The following is a 22251-nucleotide window of genomic DNA, read 5'->3' as shown; positions in this document are numbered from 1 at the left end:
TTTCCCAGTCACTCATTCCTGGCTTCCCTTCCCTCCCTTCCTCCTCACACTTCACTTCTAGAATTCAGTTCTTCCATTTTCTTGTGTTTTGCATTTCTCTCTCCCCCCACTTTCTCTGCTGTGGGGAAGGGCTGTGGCTCAGTGGCAGAGCACTTGCTTTGCGTGCAGAAGGTCCTGGCTTCAATCCCCAGCATCTCCAGCTACAGCTGGTAATGTCGCCTGCCTGAAATCCCAATGACTTGCTGCCAGCCAGTGTAGGCAGCACTAAGCTGGATGGTCCCAGTGGTCTGACTCAGTATTAGGCAGCTTCCTGTGTCTTAAGGGAAGGGCCGTAGCTTGGTGGTAGATTGTCTGCTTTGAATGCAGAAGGTGTCTTGGGTACCATCTCCAGGTGGGACTAGAAATGTCCCCAAGTCATCATGGATGGAAAACAAAATGGTGGATGCCTGGAGAAGAGATGGCACTCTGTATAGCAGCTAAAAAATGGAAGGGAGCCACTCTTAACATACCACAAAACAAGCCTGCCCATCCCCAGGGAACCTCAAGAGGACACCCAATTAGAAGGTGGTCCCATCACATCTCAAGAGCTTCCTCAAACCTGCCACTTGCCTGTGAGAGGTGGGGTGGACTTTGATAAGTCAAGTTTTACCTTGAGTACTGAGGGAGAAACTCATCTTGTAGTGATTCCTCCATGTCACACACATTTGTGTGTCAAACATACCAAAGTCCTAGAAGGATAAGAAGTTCTGTGCTGGATCAAGTCAAGGGCCCATCTTGCCCAGCATATCCTGTCCTCACAGTGCCCCAATGAACAGTCTCCCCACCTGAAATTCCCACAAACTTCGTGGGTATACTGCCTCCCAACAGCGGAGGTGGAACAGGACCACAGTGGCCTATAGCCAGGTGCTAGCCTTTCCCTCTATAAAGTTGTGTAACTGCCTTTTAAAGTAAGCCTAGGAGGGTATACTGAATAAGACCATAAGAAGAGCTGGGCTGTTGGATCAGAACAAAAGTCCATCATGGTCTAGCACCCTGTTCTCAACAGTTGCCAACCAGATCGCCAGGGGAAGCTCCCAAACCAGACCTGAGCACAATAGCATTTGCAATTCCCAGCAACAGTCATTCATAGGCATACTGCCTATGGGGGAGAAAATAGCCGGTCCCACTAGTAGCCATTGCCAGGCTTCCCCTCCATGAATCTAGTGGCTCCCTTATTACAAAATATTGCCTCTAATTTTCTCCTTTCCCATCTTTTCTCCCCATTATTTTCTCAACCCCGAAACTACCGTGTGTGAGAGAGAGAGTTTTCTCCCATCTCTCCCTCCTCTCCCACCTACCTTCCCTTTCGCCTCCCCTCACTCTGTCTTTGAGCTCCTTGGGAAGAAGACAATTTGAAGGCTTTCCGCTCGGCGCTCAGCCCGAGAGGTTCCTTTTCCCTCAAGCCAATCAATGGCAGTCTTTTTGGCCCCGGCGGGGCTCGGCAAACACGAGATCAATAAGTTATTAGCACCATTCTGTCAGCTGTAATGTGGAGATTGATCGGGGCTGGGGCTCCTGCACGCTGCTTGGCACTTCCCCGGCCTGATAAAGATGACAGATTAAGGGAATAAGAAAAAGGAATTAAGGAGTCTGGCTGTCAAAGCCTGTCACGGGCCGGTGGGGGCTGAATGAGTGCGGTCGGACGTTTAAGCGACGCTCAGGGCACGGCTCCTGCTGCCTGCTCCCCTGGAAGCTGCTATCTCTTTGCTGCCGCCTTCAAAGTGGTGCAGAAAAGGCTGAGGCCCTGACAAAACGAAATGGTCATGGTCATCGCCAAACTGTCAGGCCGGGTATCTGAGGATGCGCCAGTTCAGTGGCTCTGGCCTCGTTCTTCTCCATGGAGACGAGTAATGGGTCTAAGGTGGTAGTACAGGCAGAGCTCCAAGTAAGGCAGGCGTAGGGAGAGGGGAACCTTTTTCACTCCAAGGGACACATTTCCTTCTGGGGCCACAGGCTAGTGCCAGGCAAAAATGGGCAGAGCAACAAATGGGAATTTCATCTTTGTACAGTAGGCTAGTTTGCACACACACAGCCTTCTCTATCCAGGCGAGCAAGAGTCTTTATCAGATTTCAAGGATGCATTTCTAGCCAGGCAAAAAACACTGTGTGCGTGCGTGTGTGTGTAAAAAACAAGGCTGCTGAGGAGAATAACTTGGGGGGTTTATTGCCCGAGGAGAGTCACAAGGGCCAAATGGACAGGGATTTGGCCCCCACGCTTGAGGTTCCCCATTCCCACTGTAACTCAAAGCTTGGGGACCCCACTTTTTCTTCTCTAATCGTGTGCTAAGAATGCACTGTTCCTGGTTTGTATAACCACACATTTTGGTCCCTGGGGACAAGTAAAAGGTGTGTAAAATCAAGCATTGTGAGAAGAAAGTGGGTAAGTTTTTCTCCCATTGATAGTATTGAACTTTGTGGCCATCCGATGAATCTGAATTATGGAAGATTCAGTACAGACAAAAGAAAGTACTCTTTCACGCAGCACAGTTCATTTAGTGTCAGGGAATCTGGGCACTTCCCTGAAAGTAAGGATGGGGGAGAAATTCTATTCAGTGTGCATTCAAAGGCAAACTTCTCTTAACTCAGACTTTCCGGAAAAAATATGCAAACTGAAACACAGCCAACTGTGCAAAAGTCATACCTCTCCGAATTTTGCAGTGGAGTTTTCCAGCCAAGTGTATGAAAATGAATAAAAGTGTGCATAAAAATGAGTACATTAATGAAAATAGCGGACAAATATGCATTATATTAGGGGAAGTTGCTTTGCAAATGCATGTATATTGGACTGTATTGATTTGTTCATCATATAATATTACTTTTGCTAATTGTGATGTTTATTTTTAGTTGCTACTTCATTAATGCTTTATAGATTGTTAGTGTTTTATTGATAGTTCATTAATTATATTATTTGATTTATGCTGTATTTGTGATGTTCTATCATGTTATTGTTTATTGTTCTTAAGCCGCTTTGAGATTGATTTGAATGGAAAGCAGCATAGAAATACCATAAATCAAACGCTCCTTGCAAAAAGGTGTATATTAGGAGAAATTCATACTGAACTGCTGGTGAATTTTCAGGAGGACTTTTAAAATAAATAAACCACAAATCGATGTGGAAAAGTGGAGAACTGAACTGCATATTGGAAAAATGTGAAACTGAGAAGAAGAAACCAAAATTGTCAGAAAGGCAATCAGAAACCATGAGCATAATATAGAGATGAGCAGATTCCAACTGCCTTGAATTAAACAAATTTATGAACATTTGAAACTCAGGATGTTTTCAGTCTGTGAATGCTCAGTGAGCCCCTTCCAACCGCCTTGATTTATTTATGAACTCTTGACCCTGAGAAAATGAATCAACCTTGAAATGCCTGTGGACTAAAGGACGAGGTCTTCTTTCTAAACAGTTTTCATCTTAGTTCCTTCTTGGCTTTGTTGTGTCCTCAGAACATGATAGTGAGCACATGGACTGGCTGTAAGTTTCTCAGGGAAAAAGAGATTCTCATGTACTGTATGGCAGGAGGAGAAAACTTCAGGCTTTCGAGATCTGCTTTATTACAGAGAAACATAAGAAACTGCACTTGTACAGAGTCAGACCATGGATCCATCCAGCGTACCATTCTATACACTGCCTGACAGTGGCTGTCAAGGGTTTCAGACCAGGGACCTTCCCAGCCCTACCTGGAGATGTGAGGGGTTGAATTTGAGACCTTCTGCATGCAAAGCAGATGCTCTGCCAGTGAGCTACAACCCTTTCTCTAGATTAGGAACATAGGAAGCTGCCTTATATCAAATCAGACCATTGACCCATCTACATTGACCAACCGCAGCTCTCTAGGGTTTCAGAGAGGAGGACATCACTAGCTTTACTTGGAGATGCCAGGGATTAATGCTAGCCGAAGTTCCTTTCTTAACCAGGGCATGAAACAGGCCTGCAAGCTGAGGTTGAGATGTGGGGGAGCAGTAAACCCTGGTTAGCATGACATTAACACCGAGCATGACATTGGTGCCTACATATACACAAAAATCATTTTGAAATGATAAGAGTAAAAGAGACTCTATCACACACCCAAGTACCAAGTACATATGCATAGCTTGTGCAAATTCAGCCATGGTTAAGTGTGGCATTGACACCAGGCCTGTGTCTTAACCATACAATACTTGCATGTAAAAAATAGGACCCCTGACAGTTAAGTCCAGTCGCGAACGATTCCGGGGTTGCGGTGCTCACCTCGCTCTATAGGCTGAGGGAGCTGGCGTTTGTCCGCAGACAGTTTTTCCGGGTCACGTGGCCAGCATGACTAATCCGCTTCTGGCGCAATGGAGCAGCGAAACCAGAGCAGCGCACAGAAACACCATTTACCTTCCCACAGGAGTGGTACCTATTTATCTTGGCACTGACACTAGGCGTGTATCTTAACCATTAGAGACTGGCATATACACAAGTGAGAGTAAGAGCCCCCAGCCACTCGCCCAAGCACTGTCCTCTATGCATGCGTCATCTGCAAAATGAACCTGGATCTCTTTCTTCCACCACAAAGACGAACAGCTGGGCTTGTTTTCCATACTATGAATTTTTACCACCTTTTTATGACCCGACACAGGCTGTAAAAATGAATTTTGCAGGGCATGTCTGCACACCTCTCCTTGTAAACGGCCTCGTTATAGGTGAGCAGTGGAGGAGGCTGTGAAAGCAAGCCACCCCCATCCCCGCCTCTGCTGTGTTTCTCCGAAGGGACTTTGGAGGAGGTGTCTCAAAGCTGCTTGTGTAATAAAACCACACCTTGGGAGTCAGGGCCCCTCTGGATATCCTTTTTATTGCACATTCATGATGATTTGTGCTCTTGATGCTATCAGGGCAGTCACACACAATCCTTTTTTCAATACTGTTTGCGCCTGTCACATTGCGCTTCATTTCCAATCAGTGCGTATCCTGTAACTCACTGCTGAAATTTCATTACTTTTTATCCACAGTCTGGTTTATTTTTGTCCTATATTTGTTGCACTTTAGCTCCGTCGGATGGCAATAATGTGGAAGCATCACAGAACAAAAGCACGATAAATCCATCACTAATGCACCATTACTCTGTCAAGAACATGTTTCAGAATATACCAGTAATGAAACATCAGTCTGGCAGAGCCCTTAATGTCTTCAAATTGCTCATTTCCTAACAATTGGTCTTCTCCAGAATGTTGATGTACAAAGTGAAACCTTCTCTCTGAGAAGGCTTTCCTTCACCATTTCAGTTCTCTCCAGATGTTCTATTTGTGGTGCCTTCATTAAGATTTGAGCTCATGGTGATGTTGGGGTGGTTATCTGCCATTCTGCTTTTGATGCTGTTTGTGCTTGTAAACATTCTGAAGCACAAGTTAGCAGTGAGAGCCTCCTTGGTGGTGGCTCCCTCCACAATTTGTGGAATGCTATAGTGTAAAGGCTTGCTTGATACCTTTTCTCTGATTCTGCTTAAACTTGCATTTGAGGTTCTTGTTGTTATACAGTTCTACCAGTGTTGATTCTTTTTTAAACTGGTTGCATTGTTTCTTTAGTTGTTTGTGTTGTGTATGTTTTTAATGTTTTATAGTCTACTTCATTTCATCTAGAGCAGATGCTGCCGAACTACAGGTGTTAATTTATTTATTTAAAATATTTATATATTGCTGTACCATAAAGAGATATCACAGAAGTTTATAACAATATTGAAAAAAACTTTAATGTTCAGATGTTTCTGAACTACAGCTCCAGCCATCCTTGGCCATCCTTGTTGAGGCTGATGGGAGTTGTGGAGAACGATGGGCTGGGAATGTGGAAAAAACATCCCATTAAGGACTAACATATTTGGGTGAAAACACCCAAAGCTTTTTGCGGGCAATAGGACTGGGGAAAACCTCCCATAGGGGCTAGCACCACTGAAGCTATTTTAGGAATGAAACCACACCAAGGGCATATTGCGGACTAAGGGACTGTGGGGAAACCTCCCATAGGGACTAGCGTCATTTTGGCTGTTTTAGGAGTGAAAACTCACAATGCATTTTGCAGGCTGTGGGACTTTGGGGGGTGGAGGAAGGGAACTTGCCACAGGGACTAACGTCATTGGGGTTATTTTAGTACTGAAAATTTACCTTGGGCATTTTGCAGGCTAGGGCACTCCCATAGGGACTAGTGTCATTGAGCCTATTTTAGGAGTGGAAATGCATGTGGCGTTTTGCAGACTGTGGGGCGGGGGAGGAGTTCCTATATTAGGAGGGGAAAACACACCTAAGGCATTCCTTCTGGCTGTGGGACTGTGGGCAGAGGAGCCCAGCAGGGGCAGCAAGACCCAACGAGGGTCTGCCGGTTGCAGGACATTGCACAGTGATTTTAAACTAACCAGTCAGATGTTGGCTCCTGAGTCTCTAGGCTCCAAGCACTTTTCCTTCTCACCCCCCCCCCAAGTGCTGACTGCTTGCCCACTGTTTAAATTACACCCTGTAATTCCCATGACCTTTCCCCCCCTCTCTCCCTTTGTTCCGCTGATTCCTGCCGGCAAAGGGCAGAGCCAACTGCATGCCGTGGCACGAAACCCCAACTGGGCGCCTTTCACCTGCCGGTCCATTGTTCTTTTACGGTTTAGGGAGGGTGGAAGCCAGCCCCATGCTGGTGGGGCATAGGGCAAAAAACGTACTGTTGTCATGGATGCCGTTTCTAGGGGCAAGTGTGTTGCACGTGCCGGCCAGCGGGATGTCCAGGTTCGGGAGAATCCAAGCTTGCAAGGCAGGGAGAAATACCCCAAAGAAGAGTTTGGATTTGATATCCCGCTTTATCACTACCCAAAGGAGACTCAAAGCGGCTAACATTCTCCTTTCCCTTCCTCCCCCACAACAAACACTCTGTGAGGTGAGTGAGACTGAGAGACTTCAGAGAAGTGTGACTGGCCCAAGGTCACCCAGCAGCTGCATGTGGAGGAGCAGGGAATCGAACCCGATTCACCAGATTACGAGTCCACTGCTCTTAACCACTACACCACACTGGCTCTCATACTCACCTGTTTCCCATAGAGGCTAAGCTTCAGACTGGCCTTAAAAAAAAAAATAGTACTTGACTCTCAGTAGTTATTTTATTTATTAAATTTGTATACCACTCTTCATTTGTAGATTTCAGGGTGAAACACAACATAAAAACACAAAATGCATAATAAAAACAAGAACAAAAAGTTCGTTGTCAGCATCTCAGTTGTTAGCAGGGATGAGGGAGGAATTTGATTAAGTTCACATTAAAAGAAGTATCTCCCAAATCATGCGCTTTCCGAAAACCAGACAGAAGCCAAAACACAGCCACCCTTAGAAGTTTGCACTTTTCCCAATTTCTCTGTGCAGTCCTCCAGCCAAGTCATGATGCGAAGGGTGCATAAAATGCATGTATTAGTCAAAAGAATGTGCAAAAATTGCATCACATCATGGGAAATCCCCTTGCAAAAATGTGTGCACATGTAAATGTGCACAATAGGAAAAACGTGCACTAAAACGGTGGTGGATTTTCCATGAGGGTTTCCGCAAACTGATATGGAAAAGGGGAGAAGTTACTTCATGATAGAAAAAAAGAGAGAGAATCAAACAGAACTAGCTATCCCTAGTTGGTGGGGGAGAGGTTTCAGTAGCCTTTTCTTTTTTAAAAAAGTAAACTGCAGAGGCAGTAATGCTTCAGAATACCAGTTGCTGGAAACTGCAAGAGGGGAGATCTTGGGTTCAGATCCTGCTTGACAGGTTTTCCCACAGGCATCTGGTTGGTCACTGTGAGAACAGGATGCTGGACTAGGCGGGCCATTGGCCTGATCCAGCTTCAAGGCTCTTCCTATATTACTATATAGATGAAGGTTTCGTTCAAAAATCAGTCCAAAGAGATAAAACTGCCAGCCATTAGGAAAAAAACAGGGCAAAAGGTTTCGCTGCCCAAAACTCTGTGGCAGAGGGAAAACCTCCCCCCTGATTAAGTGTTCTGATCCACAGGAAAGTTTACATACTCCCACACTCACAGAAACTGTTCCATCAAGAGATACTGTTTCACCTAATTTGCAATGGCTGCCCAATCTGAGCAACACAGTGGTTGTTAAACAGCAGGCAATTAAGACTGCAACCAGCAATACAATCAAGGTCCCCGCAATCCAAGCAGGGTAGTTTTTCATGTGGTTCGTGACCAGTTGCAAAGAAATATGCACAAGAGCTGTATGGACTTTGTGCTTAAATAAATAAATATATGCCACCCGAGCGAGTTGAATTCCATGCCAGGAAAAGCTCGGTTCTGCATCTAAAGACAAATTAGACGACTTGAGCAAAATGGCATGAATTTTATTTGGTGTGCGTCTTTTTTAAACATAATTGTGCATAATTAATTCTCGCTTTGGTCATGTTGGGGTTGGGGGGGGGACACAGAGGTACATGAGACGCTGAAGCCCATTTCTCAACCCACCGCTTTGCATCCTGGGATTTCATTAGTCATAAGGACCAGAAGCTTGGTCAGGGGTTGTTTACATTAAAAAAAAGAAGCAGCTGAAATTGTCAGGAAGCAGAGTTCTGCTCCCATTAAGTGATGTTCTGAGCCTTTTCAGAATTGCAACACACACACACAATATGATACTTGTTTTGCACAGGGTGTTTTTTGTGGGGGGGGGGTTGCAGTCCCTTTAAGGCAGAGCCTTTTTGATAGATGAGAATTTGATGCTTGCGACGATGACAAACAGTCTCCCCAGCATTATTATGGGAGGATATTGATTTTTAAATCTGTACAGGAGGAGAAGGGAAAAGCAGGAGGGGGGATTGAGAGGAGGGGGTGGGGGGAGAGAGAGAGAGATGTTGTAATTGTATATTAGATATTTTGCGTTGGCTTGCTAGGACTGCACGGATGCAGAGGCTGAGTGCTTCTCGCGCAGTCTGGCGGGGAGAAGATTGCTGAAGATCTTGCGATCGCCAAGAGCGAAGGGGTGGAGATAGAAAGAGAGAGAGAGAGACTGTGAAGAAAGATTGAGGAGCAGGGTGTTTGTGTGTGTGTGAGAGAAGGGGGAAGTGAATACTCTCTCTCTCTCTCTCTCTCTCTCTCTCTCTCTCTTTCTCCCCCCCCCCAACCACCCGCCAAGACCCCAGCTGTTTTGCATCAGGGTATGAAAAGCGAGGACACACCCGGGGGACGAAAGGCGGCCGATCAAATGATGCAGTTCAGTAAGGAAATAAACTAGATTTCCAAATTTATGGCTGGAAACGGTGGCCATTGATCAGCGTGCTGAAGGGTTGCTGGGTCCCTTTGGGCTGCATGATTAGGAAAGCATATCCGTGAGCTCAATATGACTTCCACTCCGCCACCCACCCTCCCTCCCTCCCTCCTCCCTCGCTCAGCCAGATTTGTGTGTGTGTGTTCAACATGCCCCCCAAAGTCTCTGGATGAAAGGGTGGCGGTGATGGAAAGAAGAGTGTTCCTTTCTATCTAATTCTCTCTTTCTCCCTCTCCTCTCCCCCCCTTTCTTCCAGACGAAGTTTTAGGCAAGAGAAGAGCGTGTTCACCCAACAGCAGCAGCGAGTGCCCCCTGGAGAGCAAGAAATCTCGAAGTGAGTCCCCAAAAGGTAGGTTCCTTTTAAATATATATATATATATATATAATACTTTCTGAAGCTTGGGACAGTTGGCGTTTATGATGGAGAAAGAGGAGTTGGTGGGGGGTGGGAAGTAGCAGGATCTCCCCGAGTCATGCCGCTGCTGCAGTTTCCTTTCATAAAAGCTCAAAGGGTTCTTCCATTCCCTTAACTTGAATTGCTCTTAATTTATGCTGACCCCTGCACCCTGCTCCCACCCCCGGACTTGATAAGATCTGGGTAAGTTCCTTCCTTTATGAACGATTTAGTACCGGATGAGAACATCATTCTGTAAGATTTCCCCCGCCCCCTGTCTGCTTAGCAAGAGTTAAGATTACAAAAATTACTATGTCCCATTTCCTTCCCTGGTGTTTTCCTTTCTTTCTCTCTTCCCCCCTCCGCTCCCTCCTGCCTGTGAGTTTGGGTTTTTATAGTAAAACATTTTCTTTTCAAGACTTCCGTATGGAATACAAACAGCTACTTCAGTCGCACTTGGGGGAGTTGGGCGTGATCAACAAGATTTTTAAAATTACAGTTATTTCTTTGAAGAGCAGAACTGCATACATGCCCAATGCCATATTTGCAATCTGCTTTTGAAAGCTCCTAAGTTTCAAAAGCAGTTTTGCCATGCAGCACAGAGATGGGGGAGTGCGAGGCCAGGTTCCGGTGTGAGAAAGGCAGAGACTGTGTACACATTGTACATTTAAGGCAATGACTCCTCCGCCCCACAAAATAATCCAGGGAACTGTAGTTTCTTAAGCTTGCTGGGAATTGTAGTTCTTCTAGGACTAAGATACAATTGGTCCATCCAGCTCAGTGTTGTCCACACTGATTGGCAGTAGCTCTCCATGGTTTCAGGCCGGAGTCTCTCCCAGCCCTACTTAGAGAATCTGGGGATTATCATTCATTTAATTTCTATACTGCTTTGTATTTTTAATAAAAAAATCTCAAAGCAGTTTGCAACCTACATTAAAAAAATCAAGTAAAGTAATCCAGAAGAAAACATTACTGAAGAAAGTCAAGTATACATTAAAATCAACAGATGCTCTTCCACTGAGCTACAGCCCTGTCCCTGTTCCCTAGAGGTTTCCTTGTTTTAAGTTCAAAACTAATTAGCAGTCAATAGCACACACCTTGATGGAGATTGCACTCTGATTGAGGGGCCCAAGCTGTCACAAAGGTTTTGCCTTAACAGTTACTGTGAAAATAAGTTTTTTATGCAGCAACTTTCTTTCTCTTTGGCTTTTCTGCAGCAGGACTCTACTGTGGGCTAGAAAAAGTGCCAGGATTTGACCTTGCCATGCATTCAAAAGTTCAAAAGGGCACTAAGGCTTAAGAAAGATGCCTTCTTCACCTTCCAGTTTGTTGATATCAAAGTTTTAGGCAGGGAGGGGCGGGGGGGACGGACACAGGAGATCTGGGGTGCATCCAACTCAAGAGCAGACCCGTTAAAATTTTTGGACCTAAATTGGTCCTGCCTGGTTTTTTCACAGGGATGCAGCCAATGTTATTTCTACTGAGAGTTGTTGGCATCTGTCTGTATTGGGAGACAATGGAAGAGTGTTCCTTTAGGGGAGAAGTCAAACTGTTGGAAGGTTGCAGGGCCTGTTGTGTCTGTAGAGACCGATGCGGGAGAGACATGTTTTGTTGCAGCTAGGGCAGATGAAGGCATCTGGTTGTGCTGCTGCAGATGCAACATGGCATTCCTTCTCTCTGCACTCCTCCCAGCAGTCATTTCTCCTCTGGTCACCTGACTGTCTGTCTCCAGGTGCTGCAATCATCTGCAAGGGTCTCCCCCACAGCAGAATTGATGTTACTAGCCTTCACGTCACGTTTGCAAACATTTTTGCAGTGCAAAGTTGGTCTGCCAATTGACCTGGTGCCAGAAGCCAGCTCTCTGTAGGGCACATCCTTGGGGATCCTGCCATCTTCCATTCTGTGGACATGACCAAGCCAGTGTAGACGTTGCTGAGTGCAAACATACTGCGAATGTGGGCTTGAGAGAGCACATCTTTGTTTGAAACTCTGTCACTAATGCACCTGAGTGTGGGGAACCTTTGGCCTTTCAGAGGTTGCTGAACTACAACTCCCATCAGCCCCAACAAGCACAGCCAATGGGAGTTGTAGCTCAGCAGCCTCTGAAGGGCCAAAGGCTTCCTCCCCACACCTGTTTTCAGGTCTTCCACTTAGATGATGGAGCGAACTTGTTTTCTGTTGCTCCAAAGAGCAGGGCCTGAACCGGGTTCAAATGACATGCAAGGGAATTTCAACTGAGCATTAGAGAGGACTTTCTGATGGCAGGAGGTGCCTGACACTCCTTTGACAGAGGCTTTTGAGAAGAGGCTGGACGACTGCCTGTTGGGGAAGTTGTAGCAGGGGAGTGCCTGCATTGGCAAGGGGTTCAGCTAGATGGCCTTTTGAGGTTCCTTCTAACTCCTATGATTCTATGAAAAGTAGGCATAAGATAACAAAAGGATGACTGTGCTTTTGTGTTAGTTCTGTTGCTTCTGTGGGCAGCCAGGAGATTTGCTTCTGGGCATTTTGAAGAGGCACAGGGAAATCTGGAGAAGGAGCTAGCAGCATCCATCTCCCTACTCCCTGTTGTTCCTAGAGCTGGAGTCACTGCAGCTTTGTTACTTTGCCAGGCAGAGTCTTCACAATCATAAGGACTAGAAACTTTACTTGTATCTTATTTCTATTTTAATCTCTTTGCAATCATAAGGACTAGAAACTGTTTTTAACCATATCTTGTTTTTAATTTTATCTTAGCTTCACCATCATAAGGACTATTTATACTGTATTTCCCCCCTCTTACCTTGCTTTCATTTTGTATCTTATCTTCACAATGCTAAGAGTTGGGAACTTTATTGAAAAGGAAAAGGAATGCAATTAAGTGACGAACCGAGACCTCAGGGTTCTCTGTTCTGCAGGGCAGTTGCAGAAGCCTAGGAAGAAGCTCCAAAACCACAAAGACAGTACAATATCCCAGAAGAATCTGGTTTTCCAGTGCAAATTCCTCTTGTCCACGAGCCTGTGAAACCATTTCCCCCACTCCTCACCCCAGCCTGCCTCTCCTTTTTCCTCCTCTGCTTCCCTCTCCCTTTCTTCCTCCTTGGAGTTGCAATTAGGCAGACATCAATATTCCAATAGGATCCAGGTAGGATGCTGAAATGCATTTTGCTACCAAGGAAGACAGTGATGCCAGCCAGCTTATCGGAGGGGACCTAACAGTGGTATTAACCTGTAAAATGCTGCTCATAATACGTTTGTGCTACCATCTGCAGGCTGTTTCTGAACTCCTGCCTCTTCCTTCTCCCCCTTCTCTCCCCCCCCTTAACAGCTGCATCCTCTGAAAAATTAATCAAGGTGATAGCAGTTTAATCCATCTCTTGGAGAAGGAAGGCGGCTAAGCTTTAATCAGGCTTTCCCGAGACCTGACTATCTATCGCTTTTGGATTCGGAATCAATGCTGCTTATCCCAGACCCCAAATAAGACCTCCCTTTCCCCCACACCTCCATTTCTGCCCAGATTGGCATCTCCTTCTCTCCCCCCCCCCCCAGTCCCACCACACTCTCTTTGACATGGACAGTTTCAGTCTGAAGCAGCAGATTATCAGATCTGGTGTGAGATCGGTCAGAATGATCTTTGTGCTTCCAGTTACCTGCAGAAGTTTAAATGAAATAGATTCTAGGGTTTTCTTTCTCCTATGTGAGGCTGACTAGTGATGGCTGACTAGTGACTGTGTGTGTGTGTGTGTGTGTGTGTGTGTCCGTCCATCTGTGTCCTTTTCCAGACAGATATACCAAGAGGGGTAAGGAGGAAGCAGTTTCCATCCTGTGCAATGTTCATGGCAATCTGGACTGCTTCCTTTCTGCTGCAGTTCAGCTTCCTCTAAAACCTACATAATTTGCTATCCACAATGGCTGAAACAAATGCAGTTAATTATAGAATCAAATACATAATTAACTTCAGTGGGTAGGAAGTATAAAAAACAATGCAGGAAGTAGAATTATTTAGTTAAAGTTGCAAACTTAACAACAACAACAGATGATGATGATACTATACACTGCTCATATTAACTTAAGTGATTTCCATGCCATTCACCCCGGGTGAATAAGCAAACCGTGTCGACATCCACTCCTATTTCCATTTCCGACAGAATTCTCTGGCATCCCTAGCTGTAGTCTAGCAACATTTGGCCACTGTTAGAACAAAGGCTGAACTTGATGAGGCATTGGCCTGGCCTGATCCAGCAAGGATTTACTTATGAGTAACAGAGAAAGAAGGCTGTCGCCTTCATGCCCTGCCTCTGGGCTACCTGAGACCCTCTTATTAGCCACTGTGAGAACAGGAGGCTGGACGAGTTGAGCATTTGGCCTGATCAGACCAAAGGCCCATCTTGCCCAGCATCCTGTTTCCAAGAGTGGACAACCACGTGCCCCTGAGAAGCCCTCAAATAGGACATGAGCACAGTTAGCCATCTCCCACTGTTCATCCCAAGCAACTAACATCCAGTATATAGTGCCTTTGACCATGGGAGCTCCTTGCAAATATTATAACCTGTAGCCACAAAGAGCCTTATCCTCCATGAAATTTGTCCAACCCCCTTCAAAGTCATCTACCCTATTGGACATGGCAAATAAAAGGGGCAGAAATGGAGGCAGTGACAGATTTTACCTTCTTGGGAGAAAAGCAATGACAAACCTAGACAGCATCTTAAAAAGCAGAGACATCACATTGCCAACAAAGGTCCATATAGTTAAAGCTATGGTTTTCCCAGTAGTGATGTATGGAAGTGAGAGCTGGACCATAAAGAATGCTGATCACCGAAGAATTGATGCTTTTGAATTATGGTGCTGGAGGAGACTCTTGAGGGTCCCATGGACTGCGAGAAGATCAAACGTATCCATTCTTCAGGAAATCAGCCCTGAGTGCTCACTGGAAGGACAGATCCTGAACCTGAGGCTCCAATACTTTGGCCATCTCATGAGAAGAGAAGACTCCCTGGAAAAGACCCTGATGTTGGGAAAGATCACAAGGAGCACAAGGAGAAGGAGAAGGAGACGACAGAGGACGAGATGGTTGGACAGTGTTCTCGAAGCTACAAACATGAGTCTGACCAAACTGCGGGAGGCAGTGGAAGACAGGAGTGCCTTGCTTGCTCTGGTCCATGGGTCACGAAGAGTTGGACATGACTAAACAACAACATTTTTGGAGAGTGGGTTCCATAAACTGATTGCCTGGTGCTGTGTGAGAAAGCCTATCATTTTTTCGTTGCACAGCAACTTGACAGTGCTTCTCGTGTCAAGGGTTTCTTTGCCCTGTTTACAGGGTGTGAGTTTGTATGCATCTGCTGCTATACCTGAATATCCTGCATTTTGAGATAGTTACCTTCTTGAGTTCCCCTTCCTTTATTTGGTGTTCCTGCCCTAAAACCTCCTCCCCTATGGACCAGACAATGCTGCACTGACCTTGACAACTGCTTCTGCAGCCCCCTTTCTACCATAATCGTCAATTCCCCACCTGGCTGTTCTGGCCCTGAAGCATGAACATCAGAGGGGACAGCAATCCTATTACAGCAATACAGCATTATTAGTATTTTATAGTTAGGGATATGGGATAAACTCAATATGGTTTGCATTTAAAGGTGAACCGTCCAAATTTACACTTTTCAAAATGATACTTGAAACGTAGCCATCTTTTGAAATTCAAATTTCTCTGAATTTTGCAGCATGGTCCTCTAGCCGGGTCATGTGTACAAAAATGCATATGATAGGGTATAATGGGTGCCTGTAAATGCATATTTCAGTGAAAATTATAGACAAAAAAATGTATCATATTAGGCAAAATTGCTTTGCAGAAATGGGTACATTAGGTAAAACTACACAGGAAAATGTGAATATTAGAAGAATCATAGAATTGTAGACTTGGAAGGGACCCCAAAATCTTCTAGTCCAACTCCCTACAATGCAGGAATCTCGAGTAAAAAGAAAATTCCAAACTAAAGAGCTGATAAATGTGCTTTGGAAATTGCTTACAGTTTTCAAACTGAGGTGGGAATGTGGGGAACTTAATTTAAGATTGGGAAAATGAAGCCAATATTGACAGATATGCCCATCCCTAGTGTAGCCCACTGACACTTGCTGTGGCTGCATGCTCTCTGGAAAAGGATGGAAAAGCAACAGGATGAGTTGCTTTGCTCTCCTCTCCTCCTTCCACCCAGGGAAGAAGGGTGGGGAGACACCTGTAGGAGCTTCCAAAGCTTCCAGCTGTGAAGCAGGTAACCTTCTCTTCCTTTCCTCCTCTGGAGATCAAACACCAGCCCTATCTCAGCAGAATCAGGGGCCATCCAGGTGTGCCTGCTGTCAAACTGAGCAGAACGTTCTTGCCTCTATTATGGAAATTGGAGCGTATCAGAGGCCGGGAACAGGAGCCACACTGGCAGGTCGTGGAGGAAGTGTCCGCCCCAGGAGAAGACTCCTGACTCTCTCCTCTTTGTCTCCCGCCAATAAAATCCTCACTTCTGACACAGAGGTGTGGAGATCAACTCCCCAGATTCCACTACTCTTTCTTTAAGCAAAAATAAATGCAGGAGAAGCTTCAACACATTGGAGGAATTTTGAGCTAGGCTAATGTAAGCATTAGTGGGGGAGGGGAATTGCAATGTCAAGGAGAGTTCTCTCACTTCCTGCGTGATCCAGTAGACAGGAATGTTCACACTGCTCTAATTCTCAATTTCTGTGCCAGGTGCAAACTGGGATTTGTGGGTCTTGGTAGTAGGGCATCAGATTGGATGCTGTGGTGGGGGCAGGGGGCACAGGTAGGCAGGTCGCTGCAGGATTGCCAAGCAAGAGCAGCTGAAGCCTTCTGACGATAGGACTAGCAACCTGCTTTCTCCTTAAGCAGTTGTTCACAACAATCCAAAGTTCTGTTCCTGAATCCAGGTTGCCTTTCTGTTTTGGTTCACTTCAGGTAGCCAGTAAGGTCTCCCATTCCTTCTTCTCCCATATGTGAAAACTTTTTAGGTTCGGGGCTGACGAATGGACAGGGGGCTGAGGAGCATACTTCCTCTGAGAGTGAACACAGCCATTGTGCATTATAGCCATTGATCCAAGTTGGTGGCATTCACCATATCTAGCTGGTAGTTGGTTCCATTGTTTAAGCACTGTGTGGTCCATTTTAAGGAATAAGCTAAAAGGTAAAGGGACCCCTGACCATTAGGTCCAGTCATGACCAACTCTGGAGTTGCGGCGCTCATCTCGCTTTATTGGCCGAGGGAGCTGGCGTACAGCTTCCGGGTCATGTGGCCAGCATGACTAAGCCGCTTCTGGCGAACCAGAGCAGCGCACGGAAAGGCCGTTTACCTTCCCACCAGAGCGGTACCTATTTATCTACTTGCACTTTGACGTGCTTTCGAACTGCTAGGTTGGCAGGAGCAGGGACCGAGTAACAGGAGCTCACCCTGTCACGGGGATTCGAACCGCTGACCTTCTGATCGGCAAGTCCTAGGCTCTGTGGTTTAACCCACAGCGCCACCCGCATCCCTAGGGAATAAGCTACTTCTGTATAAATCTTCAGTAGACTCTTAGATAGTGGAGGCACTTATAGGAGTGAAATTAACAGTCCAGCAGCTGGATCAGGCTGAAGACCCACCTAATCCAGCATCCCGCTCTCACAGTGTTCTCACATTGTGGGGGTTGAAGCGCCAGTTAAAGGTGCTGGCAGAGTTCACACACAGTTGTCACGTGAGCTGGAATGCCAGGGGACGGGCGCCTCTGAGCGGCATCTATGCGCCAGGCGGAGCAGAAGGCCAGGGCAGCTGCTGCCGTCTCAGTTGCGCCCTCTGAGTGGCTCAGCCGGAGTCCTGATGTCACACCTGGAGACGTCTGGAGATTTGATGGGATCAAGCGCCTGGCTTTATCCCGCCAGCGCTAAAGACCAGAGCAAGACAGCAGAGCCGCAGGGCTGAGATGGGTGGCAGAGCGGGAAGAAATCTCCCTTGGGTTCTTTCCACACATCGCATCCTAACTCCCCCACCCACCTACCCAGGGACGCGGACTTATAAAAAATATTGGGGGGGCCCGGGAAAGCTCGTGAAATGTAAATAAGCTCATGAATATGCAAATAAGCTCATGAATATGCAAATAAAGTGGCGCCGCCCCCTCGTGAGCGAATAGGGGAGAGCGTGCTGCTGCCTATTAATCAGCTCCGGAACAGCTGATATGCGGGAAACCTGGGGCTAGAGGCAGAAGCCCCCGCCCCCGGGGATTCCCCTGTTCTCGCGGGGGACGGCCGGGGCTCTCCAGCTAGGGCGCGCGGCTGGCTGGCTGGCTGGGGAGGGAGCAGGTGGGGAGGAGGCGGGGGACGGCGGCAAGGGCGCCCGAGATTATTGGGGGGGCTGAGCCCCCCCAAAATTTTTTTTGAGGGGGCTCAAGCCCCCTCAAGCCCCATGGAGTCGGCGCCTATGCACCTACCCCTGCCTTTCTCTGCACTTTGCCTCTCTCTCCGCCTTGCACCTGAAATCTTCTCTGGGACAGATTCCTCCTCTGCACCCACCGCGTCTTTTTCTCCAGCCGAAAGCAACAACACAATCCAAACCTCCCTTGATTTTCCCCTCCCAAAATCCTGGCTTCCTCCCCTCCCCGCCAAGCTTTGGCTCTGAGTGGTGGTGGGGGAACAGCAGAGTTGAGACAGTTGGTGCATTTCTGAGCTTTCTCTCCAGGGAGCCAAGTGGGCGGGCAAGCGTGGGAGGCCTTGTCATTCAGCAGCAGGGAGCGGCGGCGGATGGCGGCGGCAGGAATAGAAAGAAGGGGAATTCCAAAGCTGCGGCTGCTCCCCCTTCCTTCCCTGGGGTGTAGACCACCTGCTCCACCATGGGCAAAGCTCCCTTTGTGCGCTTCCCTTCTTGGCCACCCCTCCTCGTTCCTCTCCAGAGTCAACAGGTCTTCATGGCTTTTAGTGCCAGGTGCAGATTGAAGTCTTAAGTTCACAGTGCTGGTGCATAAAGCCCTTCTAGAGCTTGGGACCAGGATATCTGAAGGGTTGTCTCACCCCTTCTATACCCAGTTGATCACCACGGTCTGCAGATGAGGGCCTCCTGCAGTTCTTAGGAGTTCCATTCCACACAGCGCTGGAATCGGGCTTTTAGTGTGGAGGCACCTGCCCCTTGGAATTCCCTCCTGTTAATTATTAGACAGGCACCATTTTTCTGTGGTCTTTTCAACTCCTGCAGACCTTCCTTTCTTCCAACAAGCCTTTTGTACATTTCACACCCCCTCCTGACTACACCTCTGTTGGAATTGTCTTTAAGATGTTTTATTTATTTTATCATTTGTACATTTGCCACTCTGGGCTCCTTTTGGGGAGAAAGGTGGGATACACATTTAAATGATGGCGATGACGTGGCAATAGCATTTTTCATTGACATCATTCCCTGAGCTCCTAATGCTATGTGCGTCAAGTCAAGGCAGAGATTTCTCATCCTGGTGCATGAGAAGCCAGGCACCTCTGGTTTATGGAGTGGGCCCCTTGGTGGAGGTGCACTTCGTAAAGATACAGAATTCCTTTTACAACTTTTCAAAGTGTCCTGACCTGATGGGAGGGTAGGAATTAGACTGGGTCTGCACCATACATTTAAAGCACACATCTTTCTTCAAAGAATGCTGCGAACTATAGTTTGTTCAGCATGCTGGGGGTTGCAGCTCTGTAAGGGGGTTAACTACGGTTTGCAGGATTCTTTGGGGCAGGGGTTGGAAGCCATGTGCTTTAAACGTATGGCATGTATGCAGCCAAACCCTTCTGAGAGAGAAGCACTGGAGTCTGGCAGTGAGGCAAGGGGCACTGGCCAATGAAGACAGAGAACCCAGTGTATTGGCTTTGTCTCCTCTCCCAACCTTGCTTCCTCCAGATGTTTTTGGACTTCATCAGCCCCAGCCAACATGACCAAGTGATCAGGGGTGATGGGCTGTGAATTCCAGCAGCGTGCAGAGAGCCATAGGTCACCTAGCCTTGCATCAGAAGAAGGCAGGGTTGTGACAGTGGTGACTTTTACTCCAACCGTATGCCAGCTCTGTTAAATACTTCCTAGAAAGGCAGAGTATAAAATGTTAGGAAATGAATGAATGGCACCACCCACCCACCCTCCTCAGCAAAGGATGTGGTGCCCTTTGGAAGAGTTCGTCAAAAGCTGTCCACCAGGATGTTCACACTCACTTTGGTTTGGGGGGTTGGGGTTTTTTTTTAGACTTGATGCATTTTTTAGAAAACAAGCAAGAATGTTTTCTCTGCATCTGCCTGGTCATCACCTCCTGGACCAGGAAGGCTCTGCTTTCAGAAGCCAGCTGCCTTGGTGCCCGTCACAAGCACATGGATACAGGGCCCAAGGCACAATCAAAGCAGTTCCCTTAATAGATCGTTATCTGATTCAATTAACCGCGCCAACTATTCTGATGGGAGCTCTGCAACATGCACACCCATGCATTTGGGGGGGGGTCACCCTCCCCAATTCACATTCTGCCTTTGCTCTCCCCCACCCCCCGCACCGCAATGTTACCACTGATGTTGGGAGTTCCTCTGGAGTAATGAAAAGCTTCAGCCCGTAGGGATGATCAGAGATAAAACAGTGTTGGGAGGGAAGCTGCCAAAACAAGAAAATGGTAATTACTGTTGAGCTTTGCTTACAGTAAACAAACGTCTCCAGGCCTGGTTTTTTAATCTTGCTGCAGCAAGACCCCGGAGGCACCTTTGCTGATTCAGGGGTGAGGTGGGGGAACGGGTGGCAGAAATGGTTGGGAGCCACAGATGGGCTGATTTTTATCTATGGGTCCCTCCAGAAGTCCTTTTCCTTGGCCATTCATGGTGATTCATGATGGTTATTGGGGCAATTATACGTGATCCCTGTTTTCAGTGCCATTTTAATAATAATAATAATAATAATAATAATAGTAATAATAATAGTAATAATAATAGTAATAATAATAGTAATAATAATAGTAATAATAATAATAATAATTTATTATTTATACCCCGCCCATCTGGCTGGGCCTCCCCAGCTACTCTGGGCGGCTTCCATAGAAAACAGAAATACAGTAAAATATCACACGTTAAAAACTTCCCTGAACAGGGCTGCCTTCAGATGTCTTCTGAATGTCAGGTAGTTGTTTATCGCTTTGACATCTGCTAGAAGGGCGTTCCACAGGGCGGGCGCCACTACCAAGAAGGCCCTCTGCCTGGTTCCCTGTAGCTTTGCTTCTCGCAATGAGGGAACTGCACAGAATTTTAGAGTTGGAAGGGACCCACAAGGGTCATCTAATCAAACCCTCTGCAGATGGCCATCCAACCTCTGTTTGAAGGTAGTCCGTTCCGCAGTTGAACAGCTGTTACCATCAGAAAGTTCTTCCTAATGTTTAGTCAGATTAAATGAGGAGTGGGGAGAACCAAGTCCACCGCCCTGAGCTCCTTGGAGGAAAAGGTGAGATAGAAACGCAGCAAATGAATAAATACACACCCTCTTCATGTTTCATCTTTTCTCCCCTCAGAAAATTCACACACTCCCTTGTTGGAGGGCGCCGTGACTCAGATGACCCCCGAGGAGCACTACAGGAGGATGATGTCCGCCCTCAATGAACACGGCACCTTCGAGGAGCAGCAGCAACAGCAGCAGCGCCTCTACCAGTTGGCCAACAGCATGGCGGTCCCTAGCCATAGTGGTGAGGACCCCCTTTCGTTGTCTTATCGTGAGAGTGCCTGCCTGGAGCTTTGAGCCACTTCCACCACCCCTTGGGAAGCTTATCATGGAGCCCCCCGAAAGGGAACACTGGGAATGGCCCCCTAAGGGCAGTTTTCCCACAACCACTTGAGTTTCCCCAGGCAGTGCACATCAGTCACAGCGGGACGTAGGAAGCAGCCTTACGTTGAACCAGACCATTGCACCATTTAGCTCAGTGCTGTCTCTACTAGCCAGCAGCAGCTCTCTAGGGCATGGGTAGGTAAACTAAGGCCCGGGGCCTGGATCCAGCCCAATCGCCTTCTAAATCTGGCCCATGAATCAGCGTGTTTTTGCATGAGTAGAATGTGTCCTTTTATTTAAAATGCATCTCTGGGTTATTTGTGGGGCATAGGAATTCGTTCATATTTTTTTTTTCCAAAATATAGTCCGGTCCCCCACAAGGTCTGAGGGACAGTGGACTGGCCCCCTGCTAAAAAAGTCTGCTGACACCTGCTAGGGTTTCAGGCAAGCGACATTCCCAGCCAGGGGTTGAACCTGGGACCTTCTGCATGTAAAACAGATTCTCAGTATAAACAACACACTGAGCTGGACGGATCAGCGGTGTGACTGAGTATAAGGCAACTTCATTCCTGTGTCTTAAGGGAAGGACCGTGGGTCACTGGTAGAGCAATTGCTTCGCTAACCAAATTCAATCCCCACCTTCTCTAGAGGTGGGAAACAATTTTCAGCCCAAGGCCTCACTTCCTTTTTTTTTTTAGCAGCCTCCCCAGGTGCCACATGCCAGTGTTGGTGGGGTGGGGAGCAGAGGGAAAAGTGGGCGGAGCAATGCATGCAGATTTTTACCTTTGTGCAGCAGACTCATTTTCTGCACACAGTTCATCCACTA

The 22251-nt window shown here is 47.0% G+C and overlaps 1 protein-coding gene across 13 annotated transcripts in view; it reads left to right on the top strand.

The window, feature by feature from the left end:
• The window catches only part of SAMD11 (sterile alpha motif domain containing 11), a 321250-nt gene that overhangs the window by 253119 nt on the left and 45880 nt on the right, over positions 1-22251 (top strand). For all 13 annotated transcript variants that reach the window (XM_082229928.1, XM_082229931.1, XM_082229922.1 and 10 more), the window contains 2 exons: positions 9535-9627; positions 21175-21345. In XM_082229928.1, the coding sequence (XP_082086054.1) occupies positions 9535-9627; positions 21175-21345 (264 nt within the window). The remainder of the gene's footprint in view (positions 1-9534; positions 9628-21174; positions 21346-22251) is intronic.

This window comes from Podarcis vaucheri (genome assembly GCF_965113315.1).
Source record: "Podarcis vaucheri genome assembly, chromosome: 7".
NCBI lineage: Eukaryota > Metazoa > Chordata > Lepidosauria > Squamata > Lacertidae > Podarcis > Podarcis vaucheri.
Note: the sequence above shows the minus strand (reverse complement) of the source record. Positions and strands in the feature narration are given on the sequence as shown.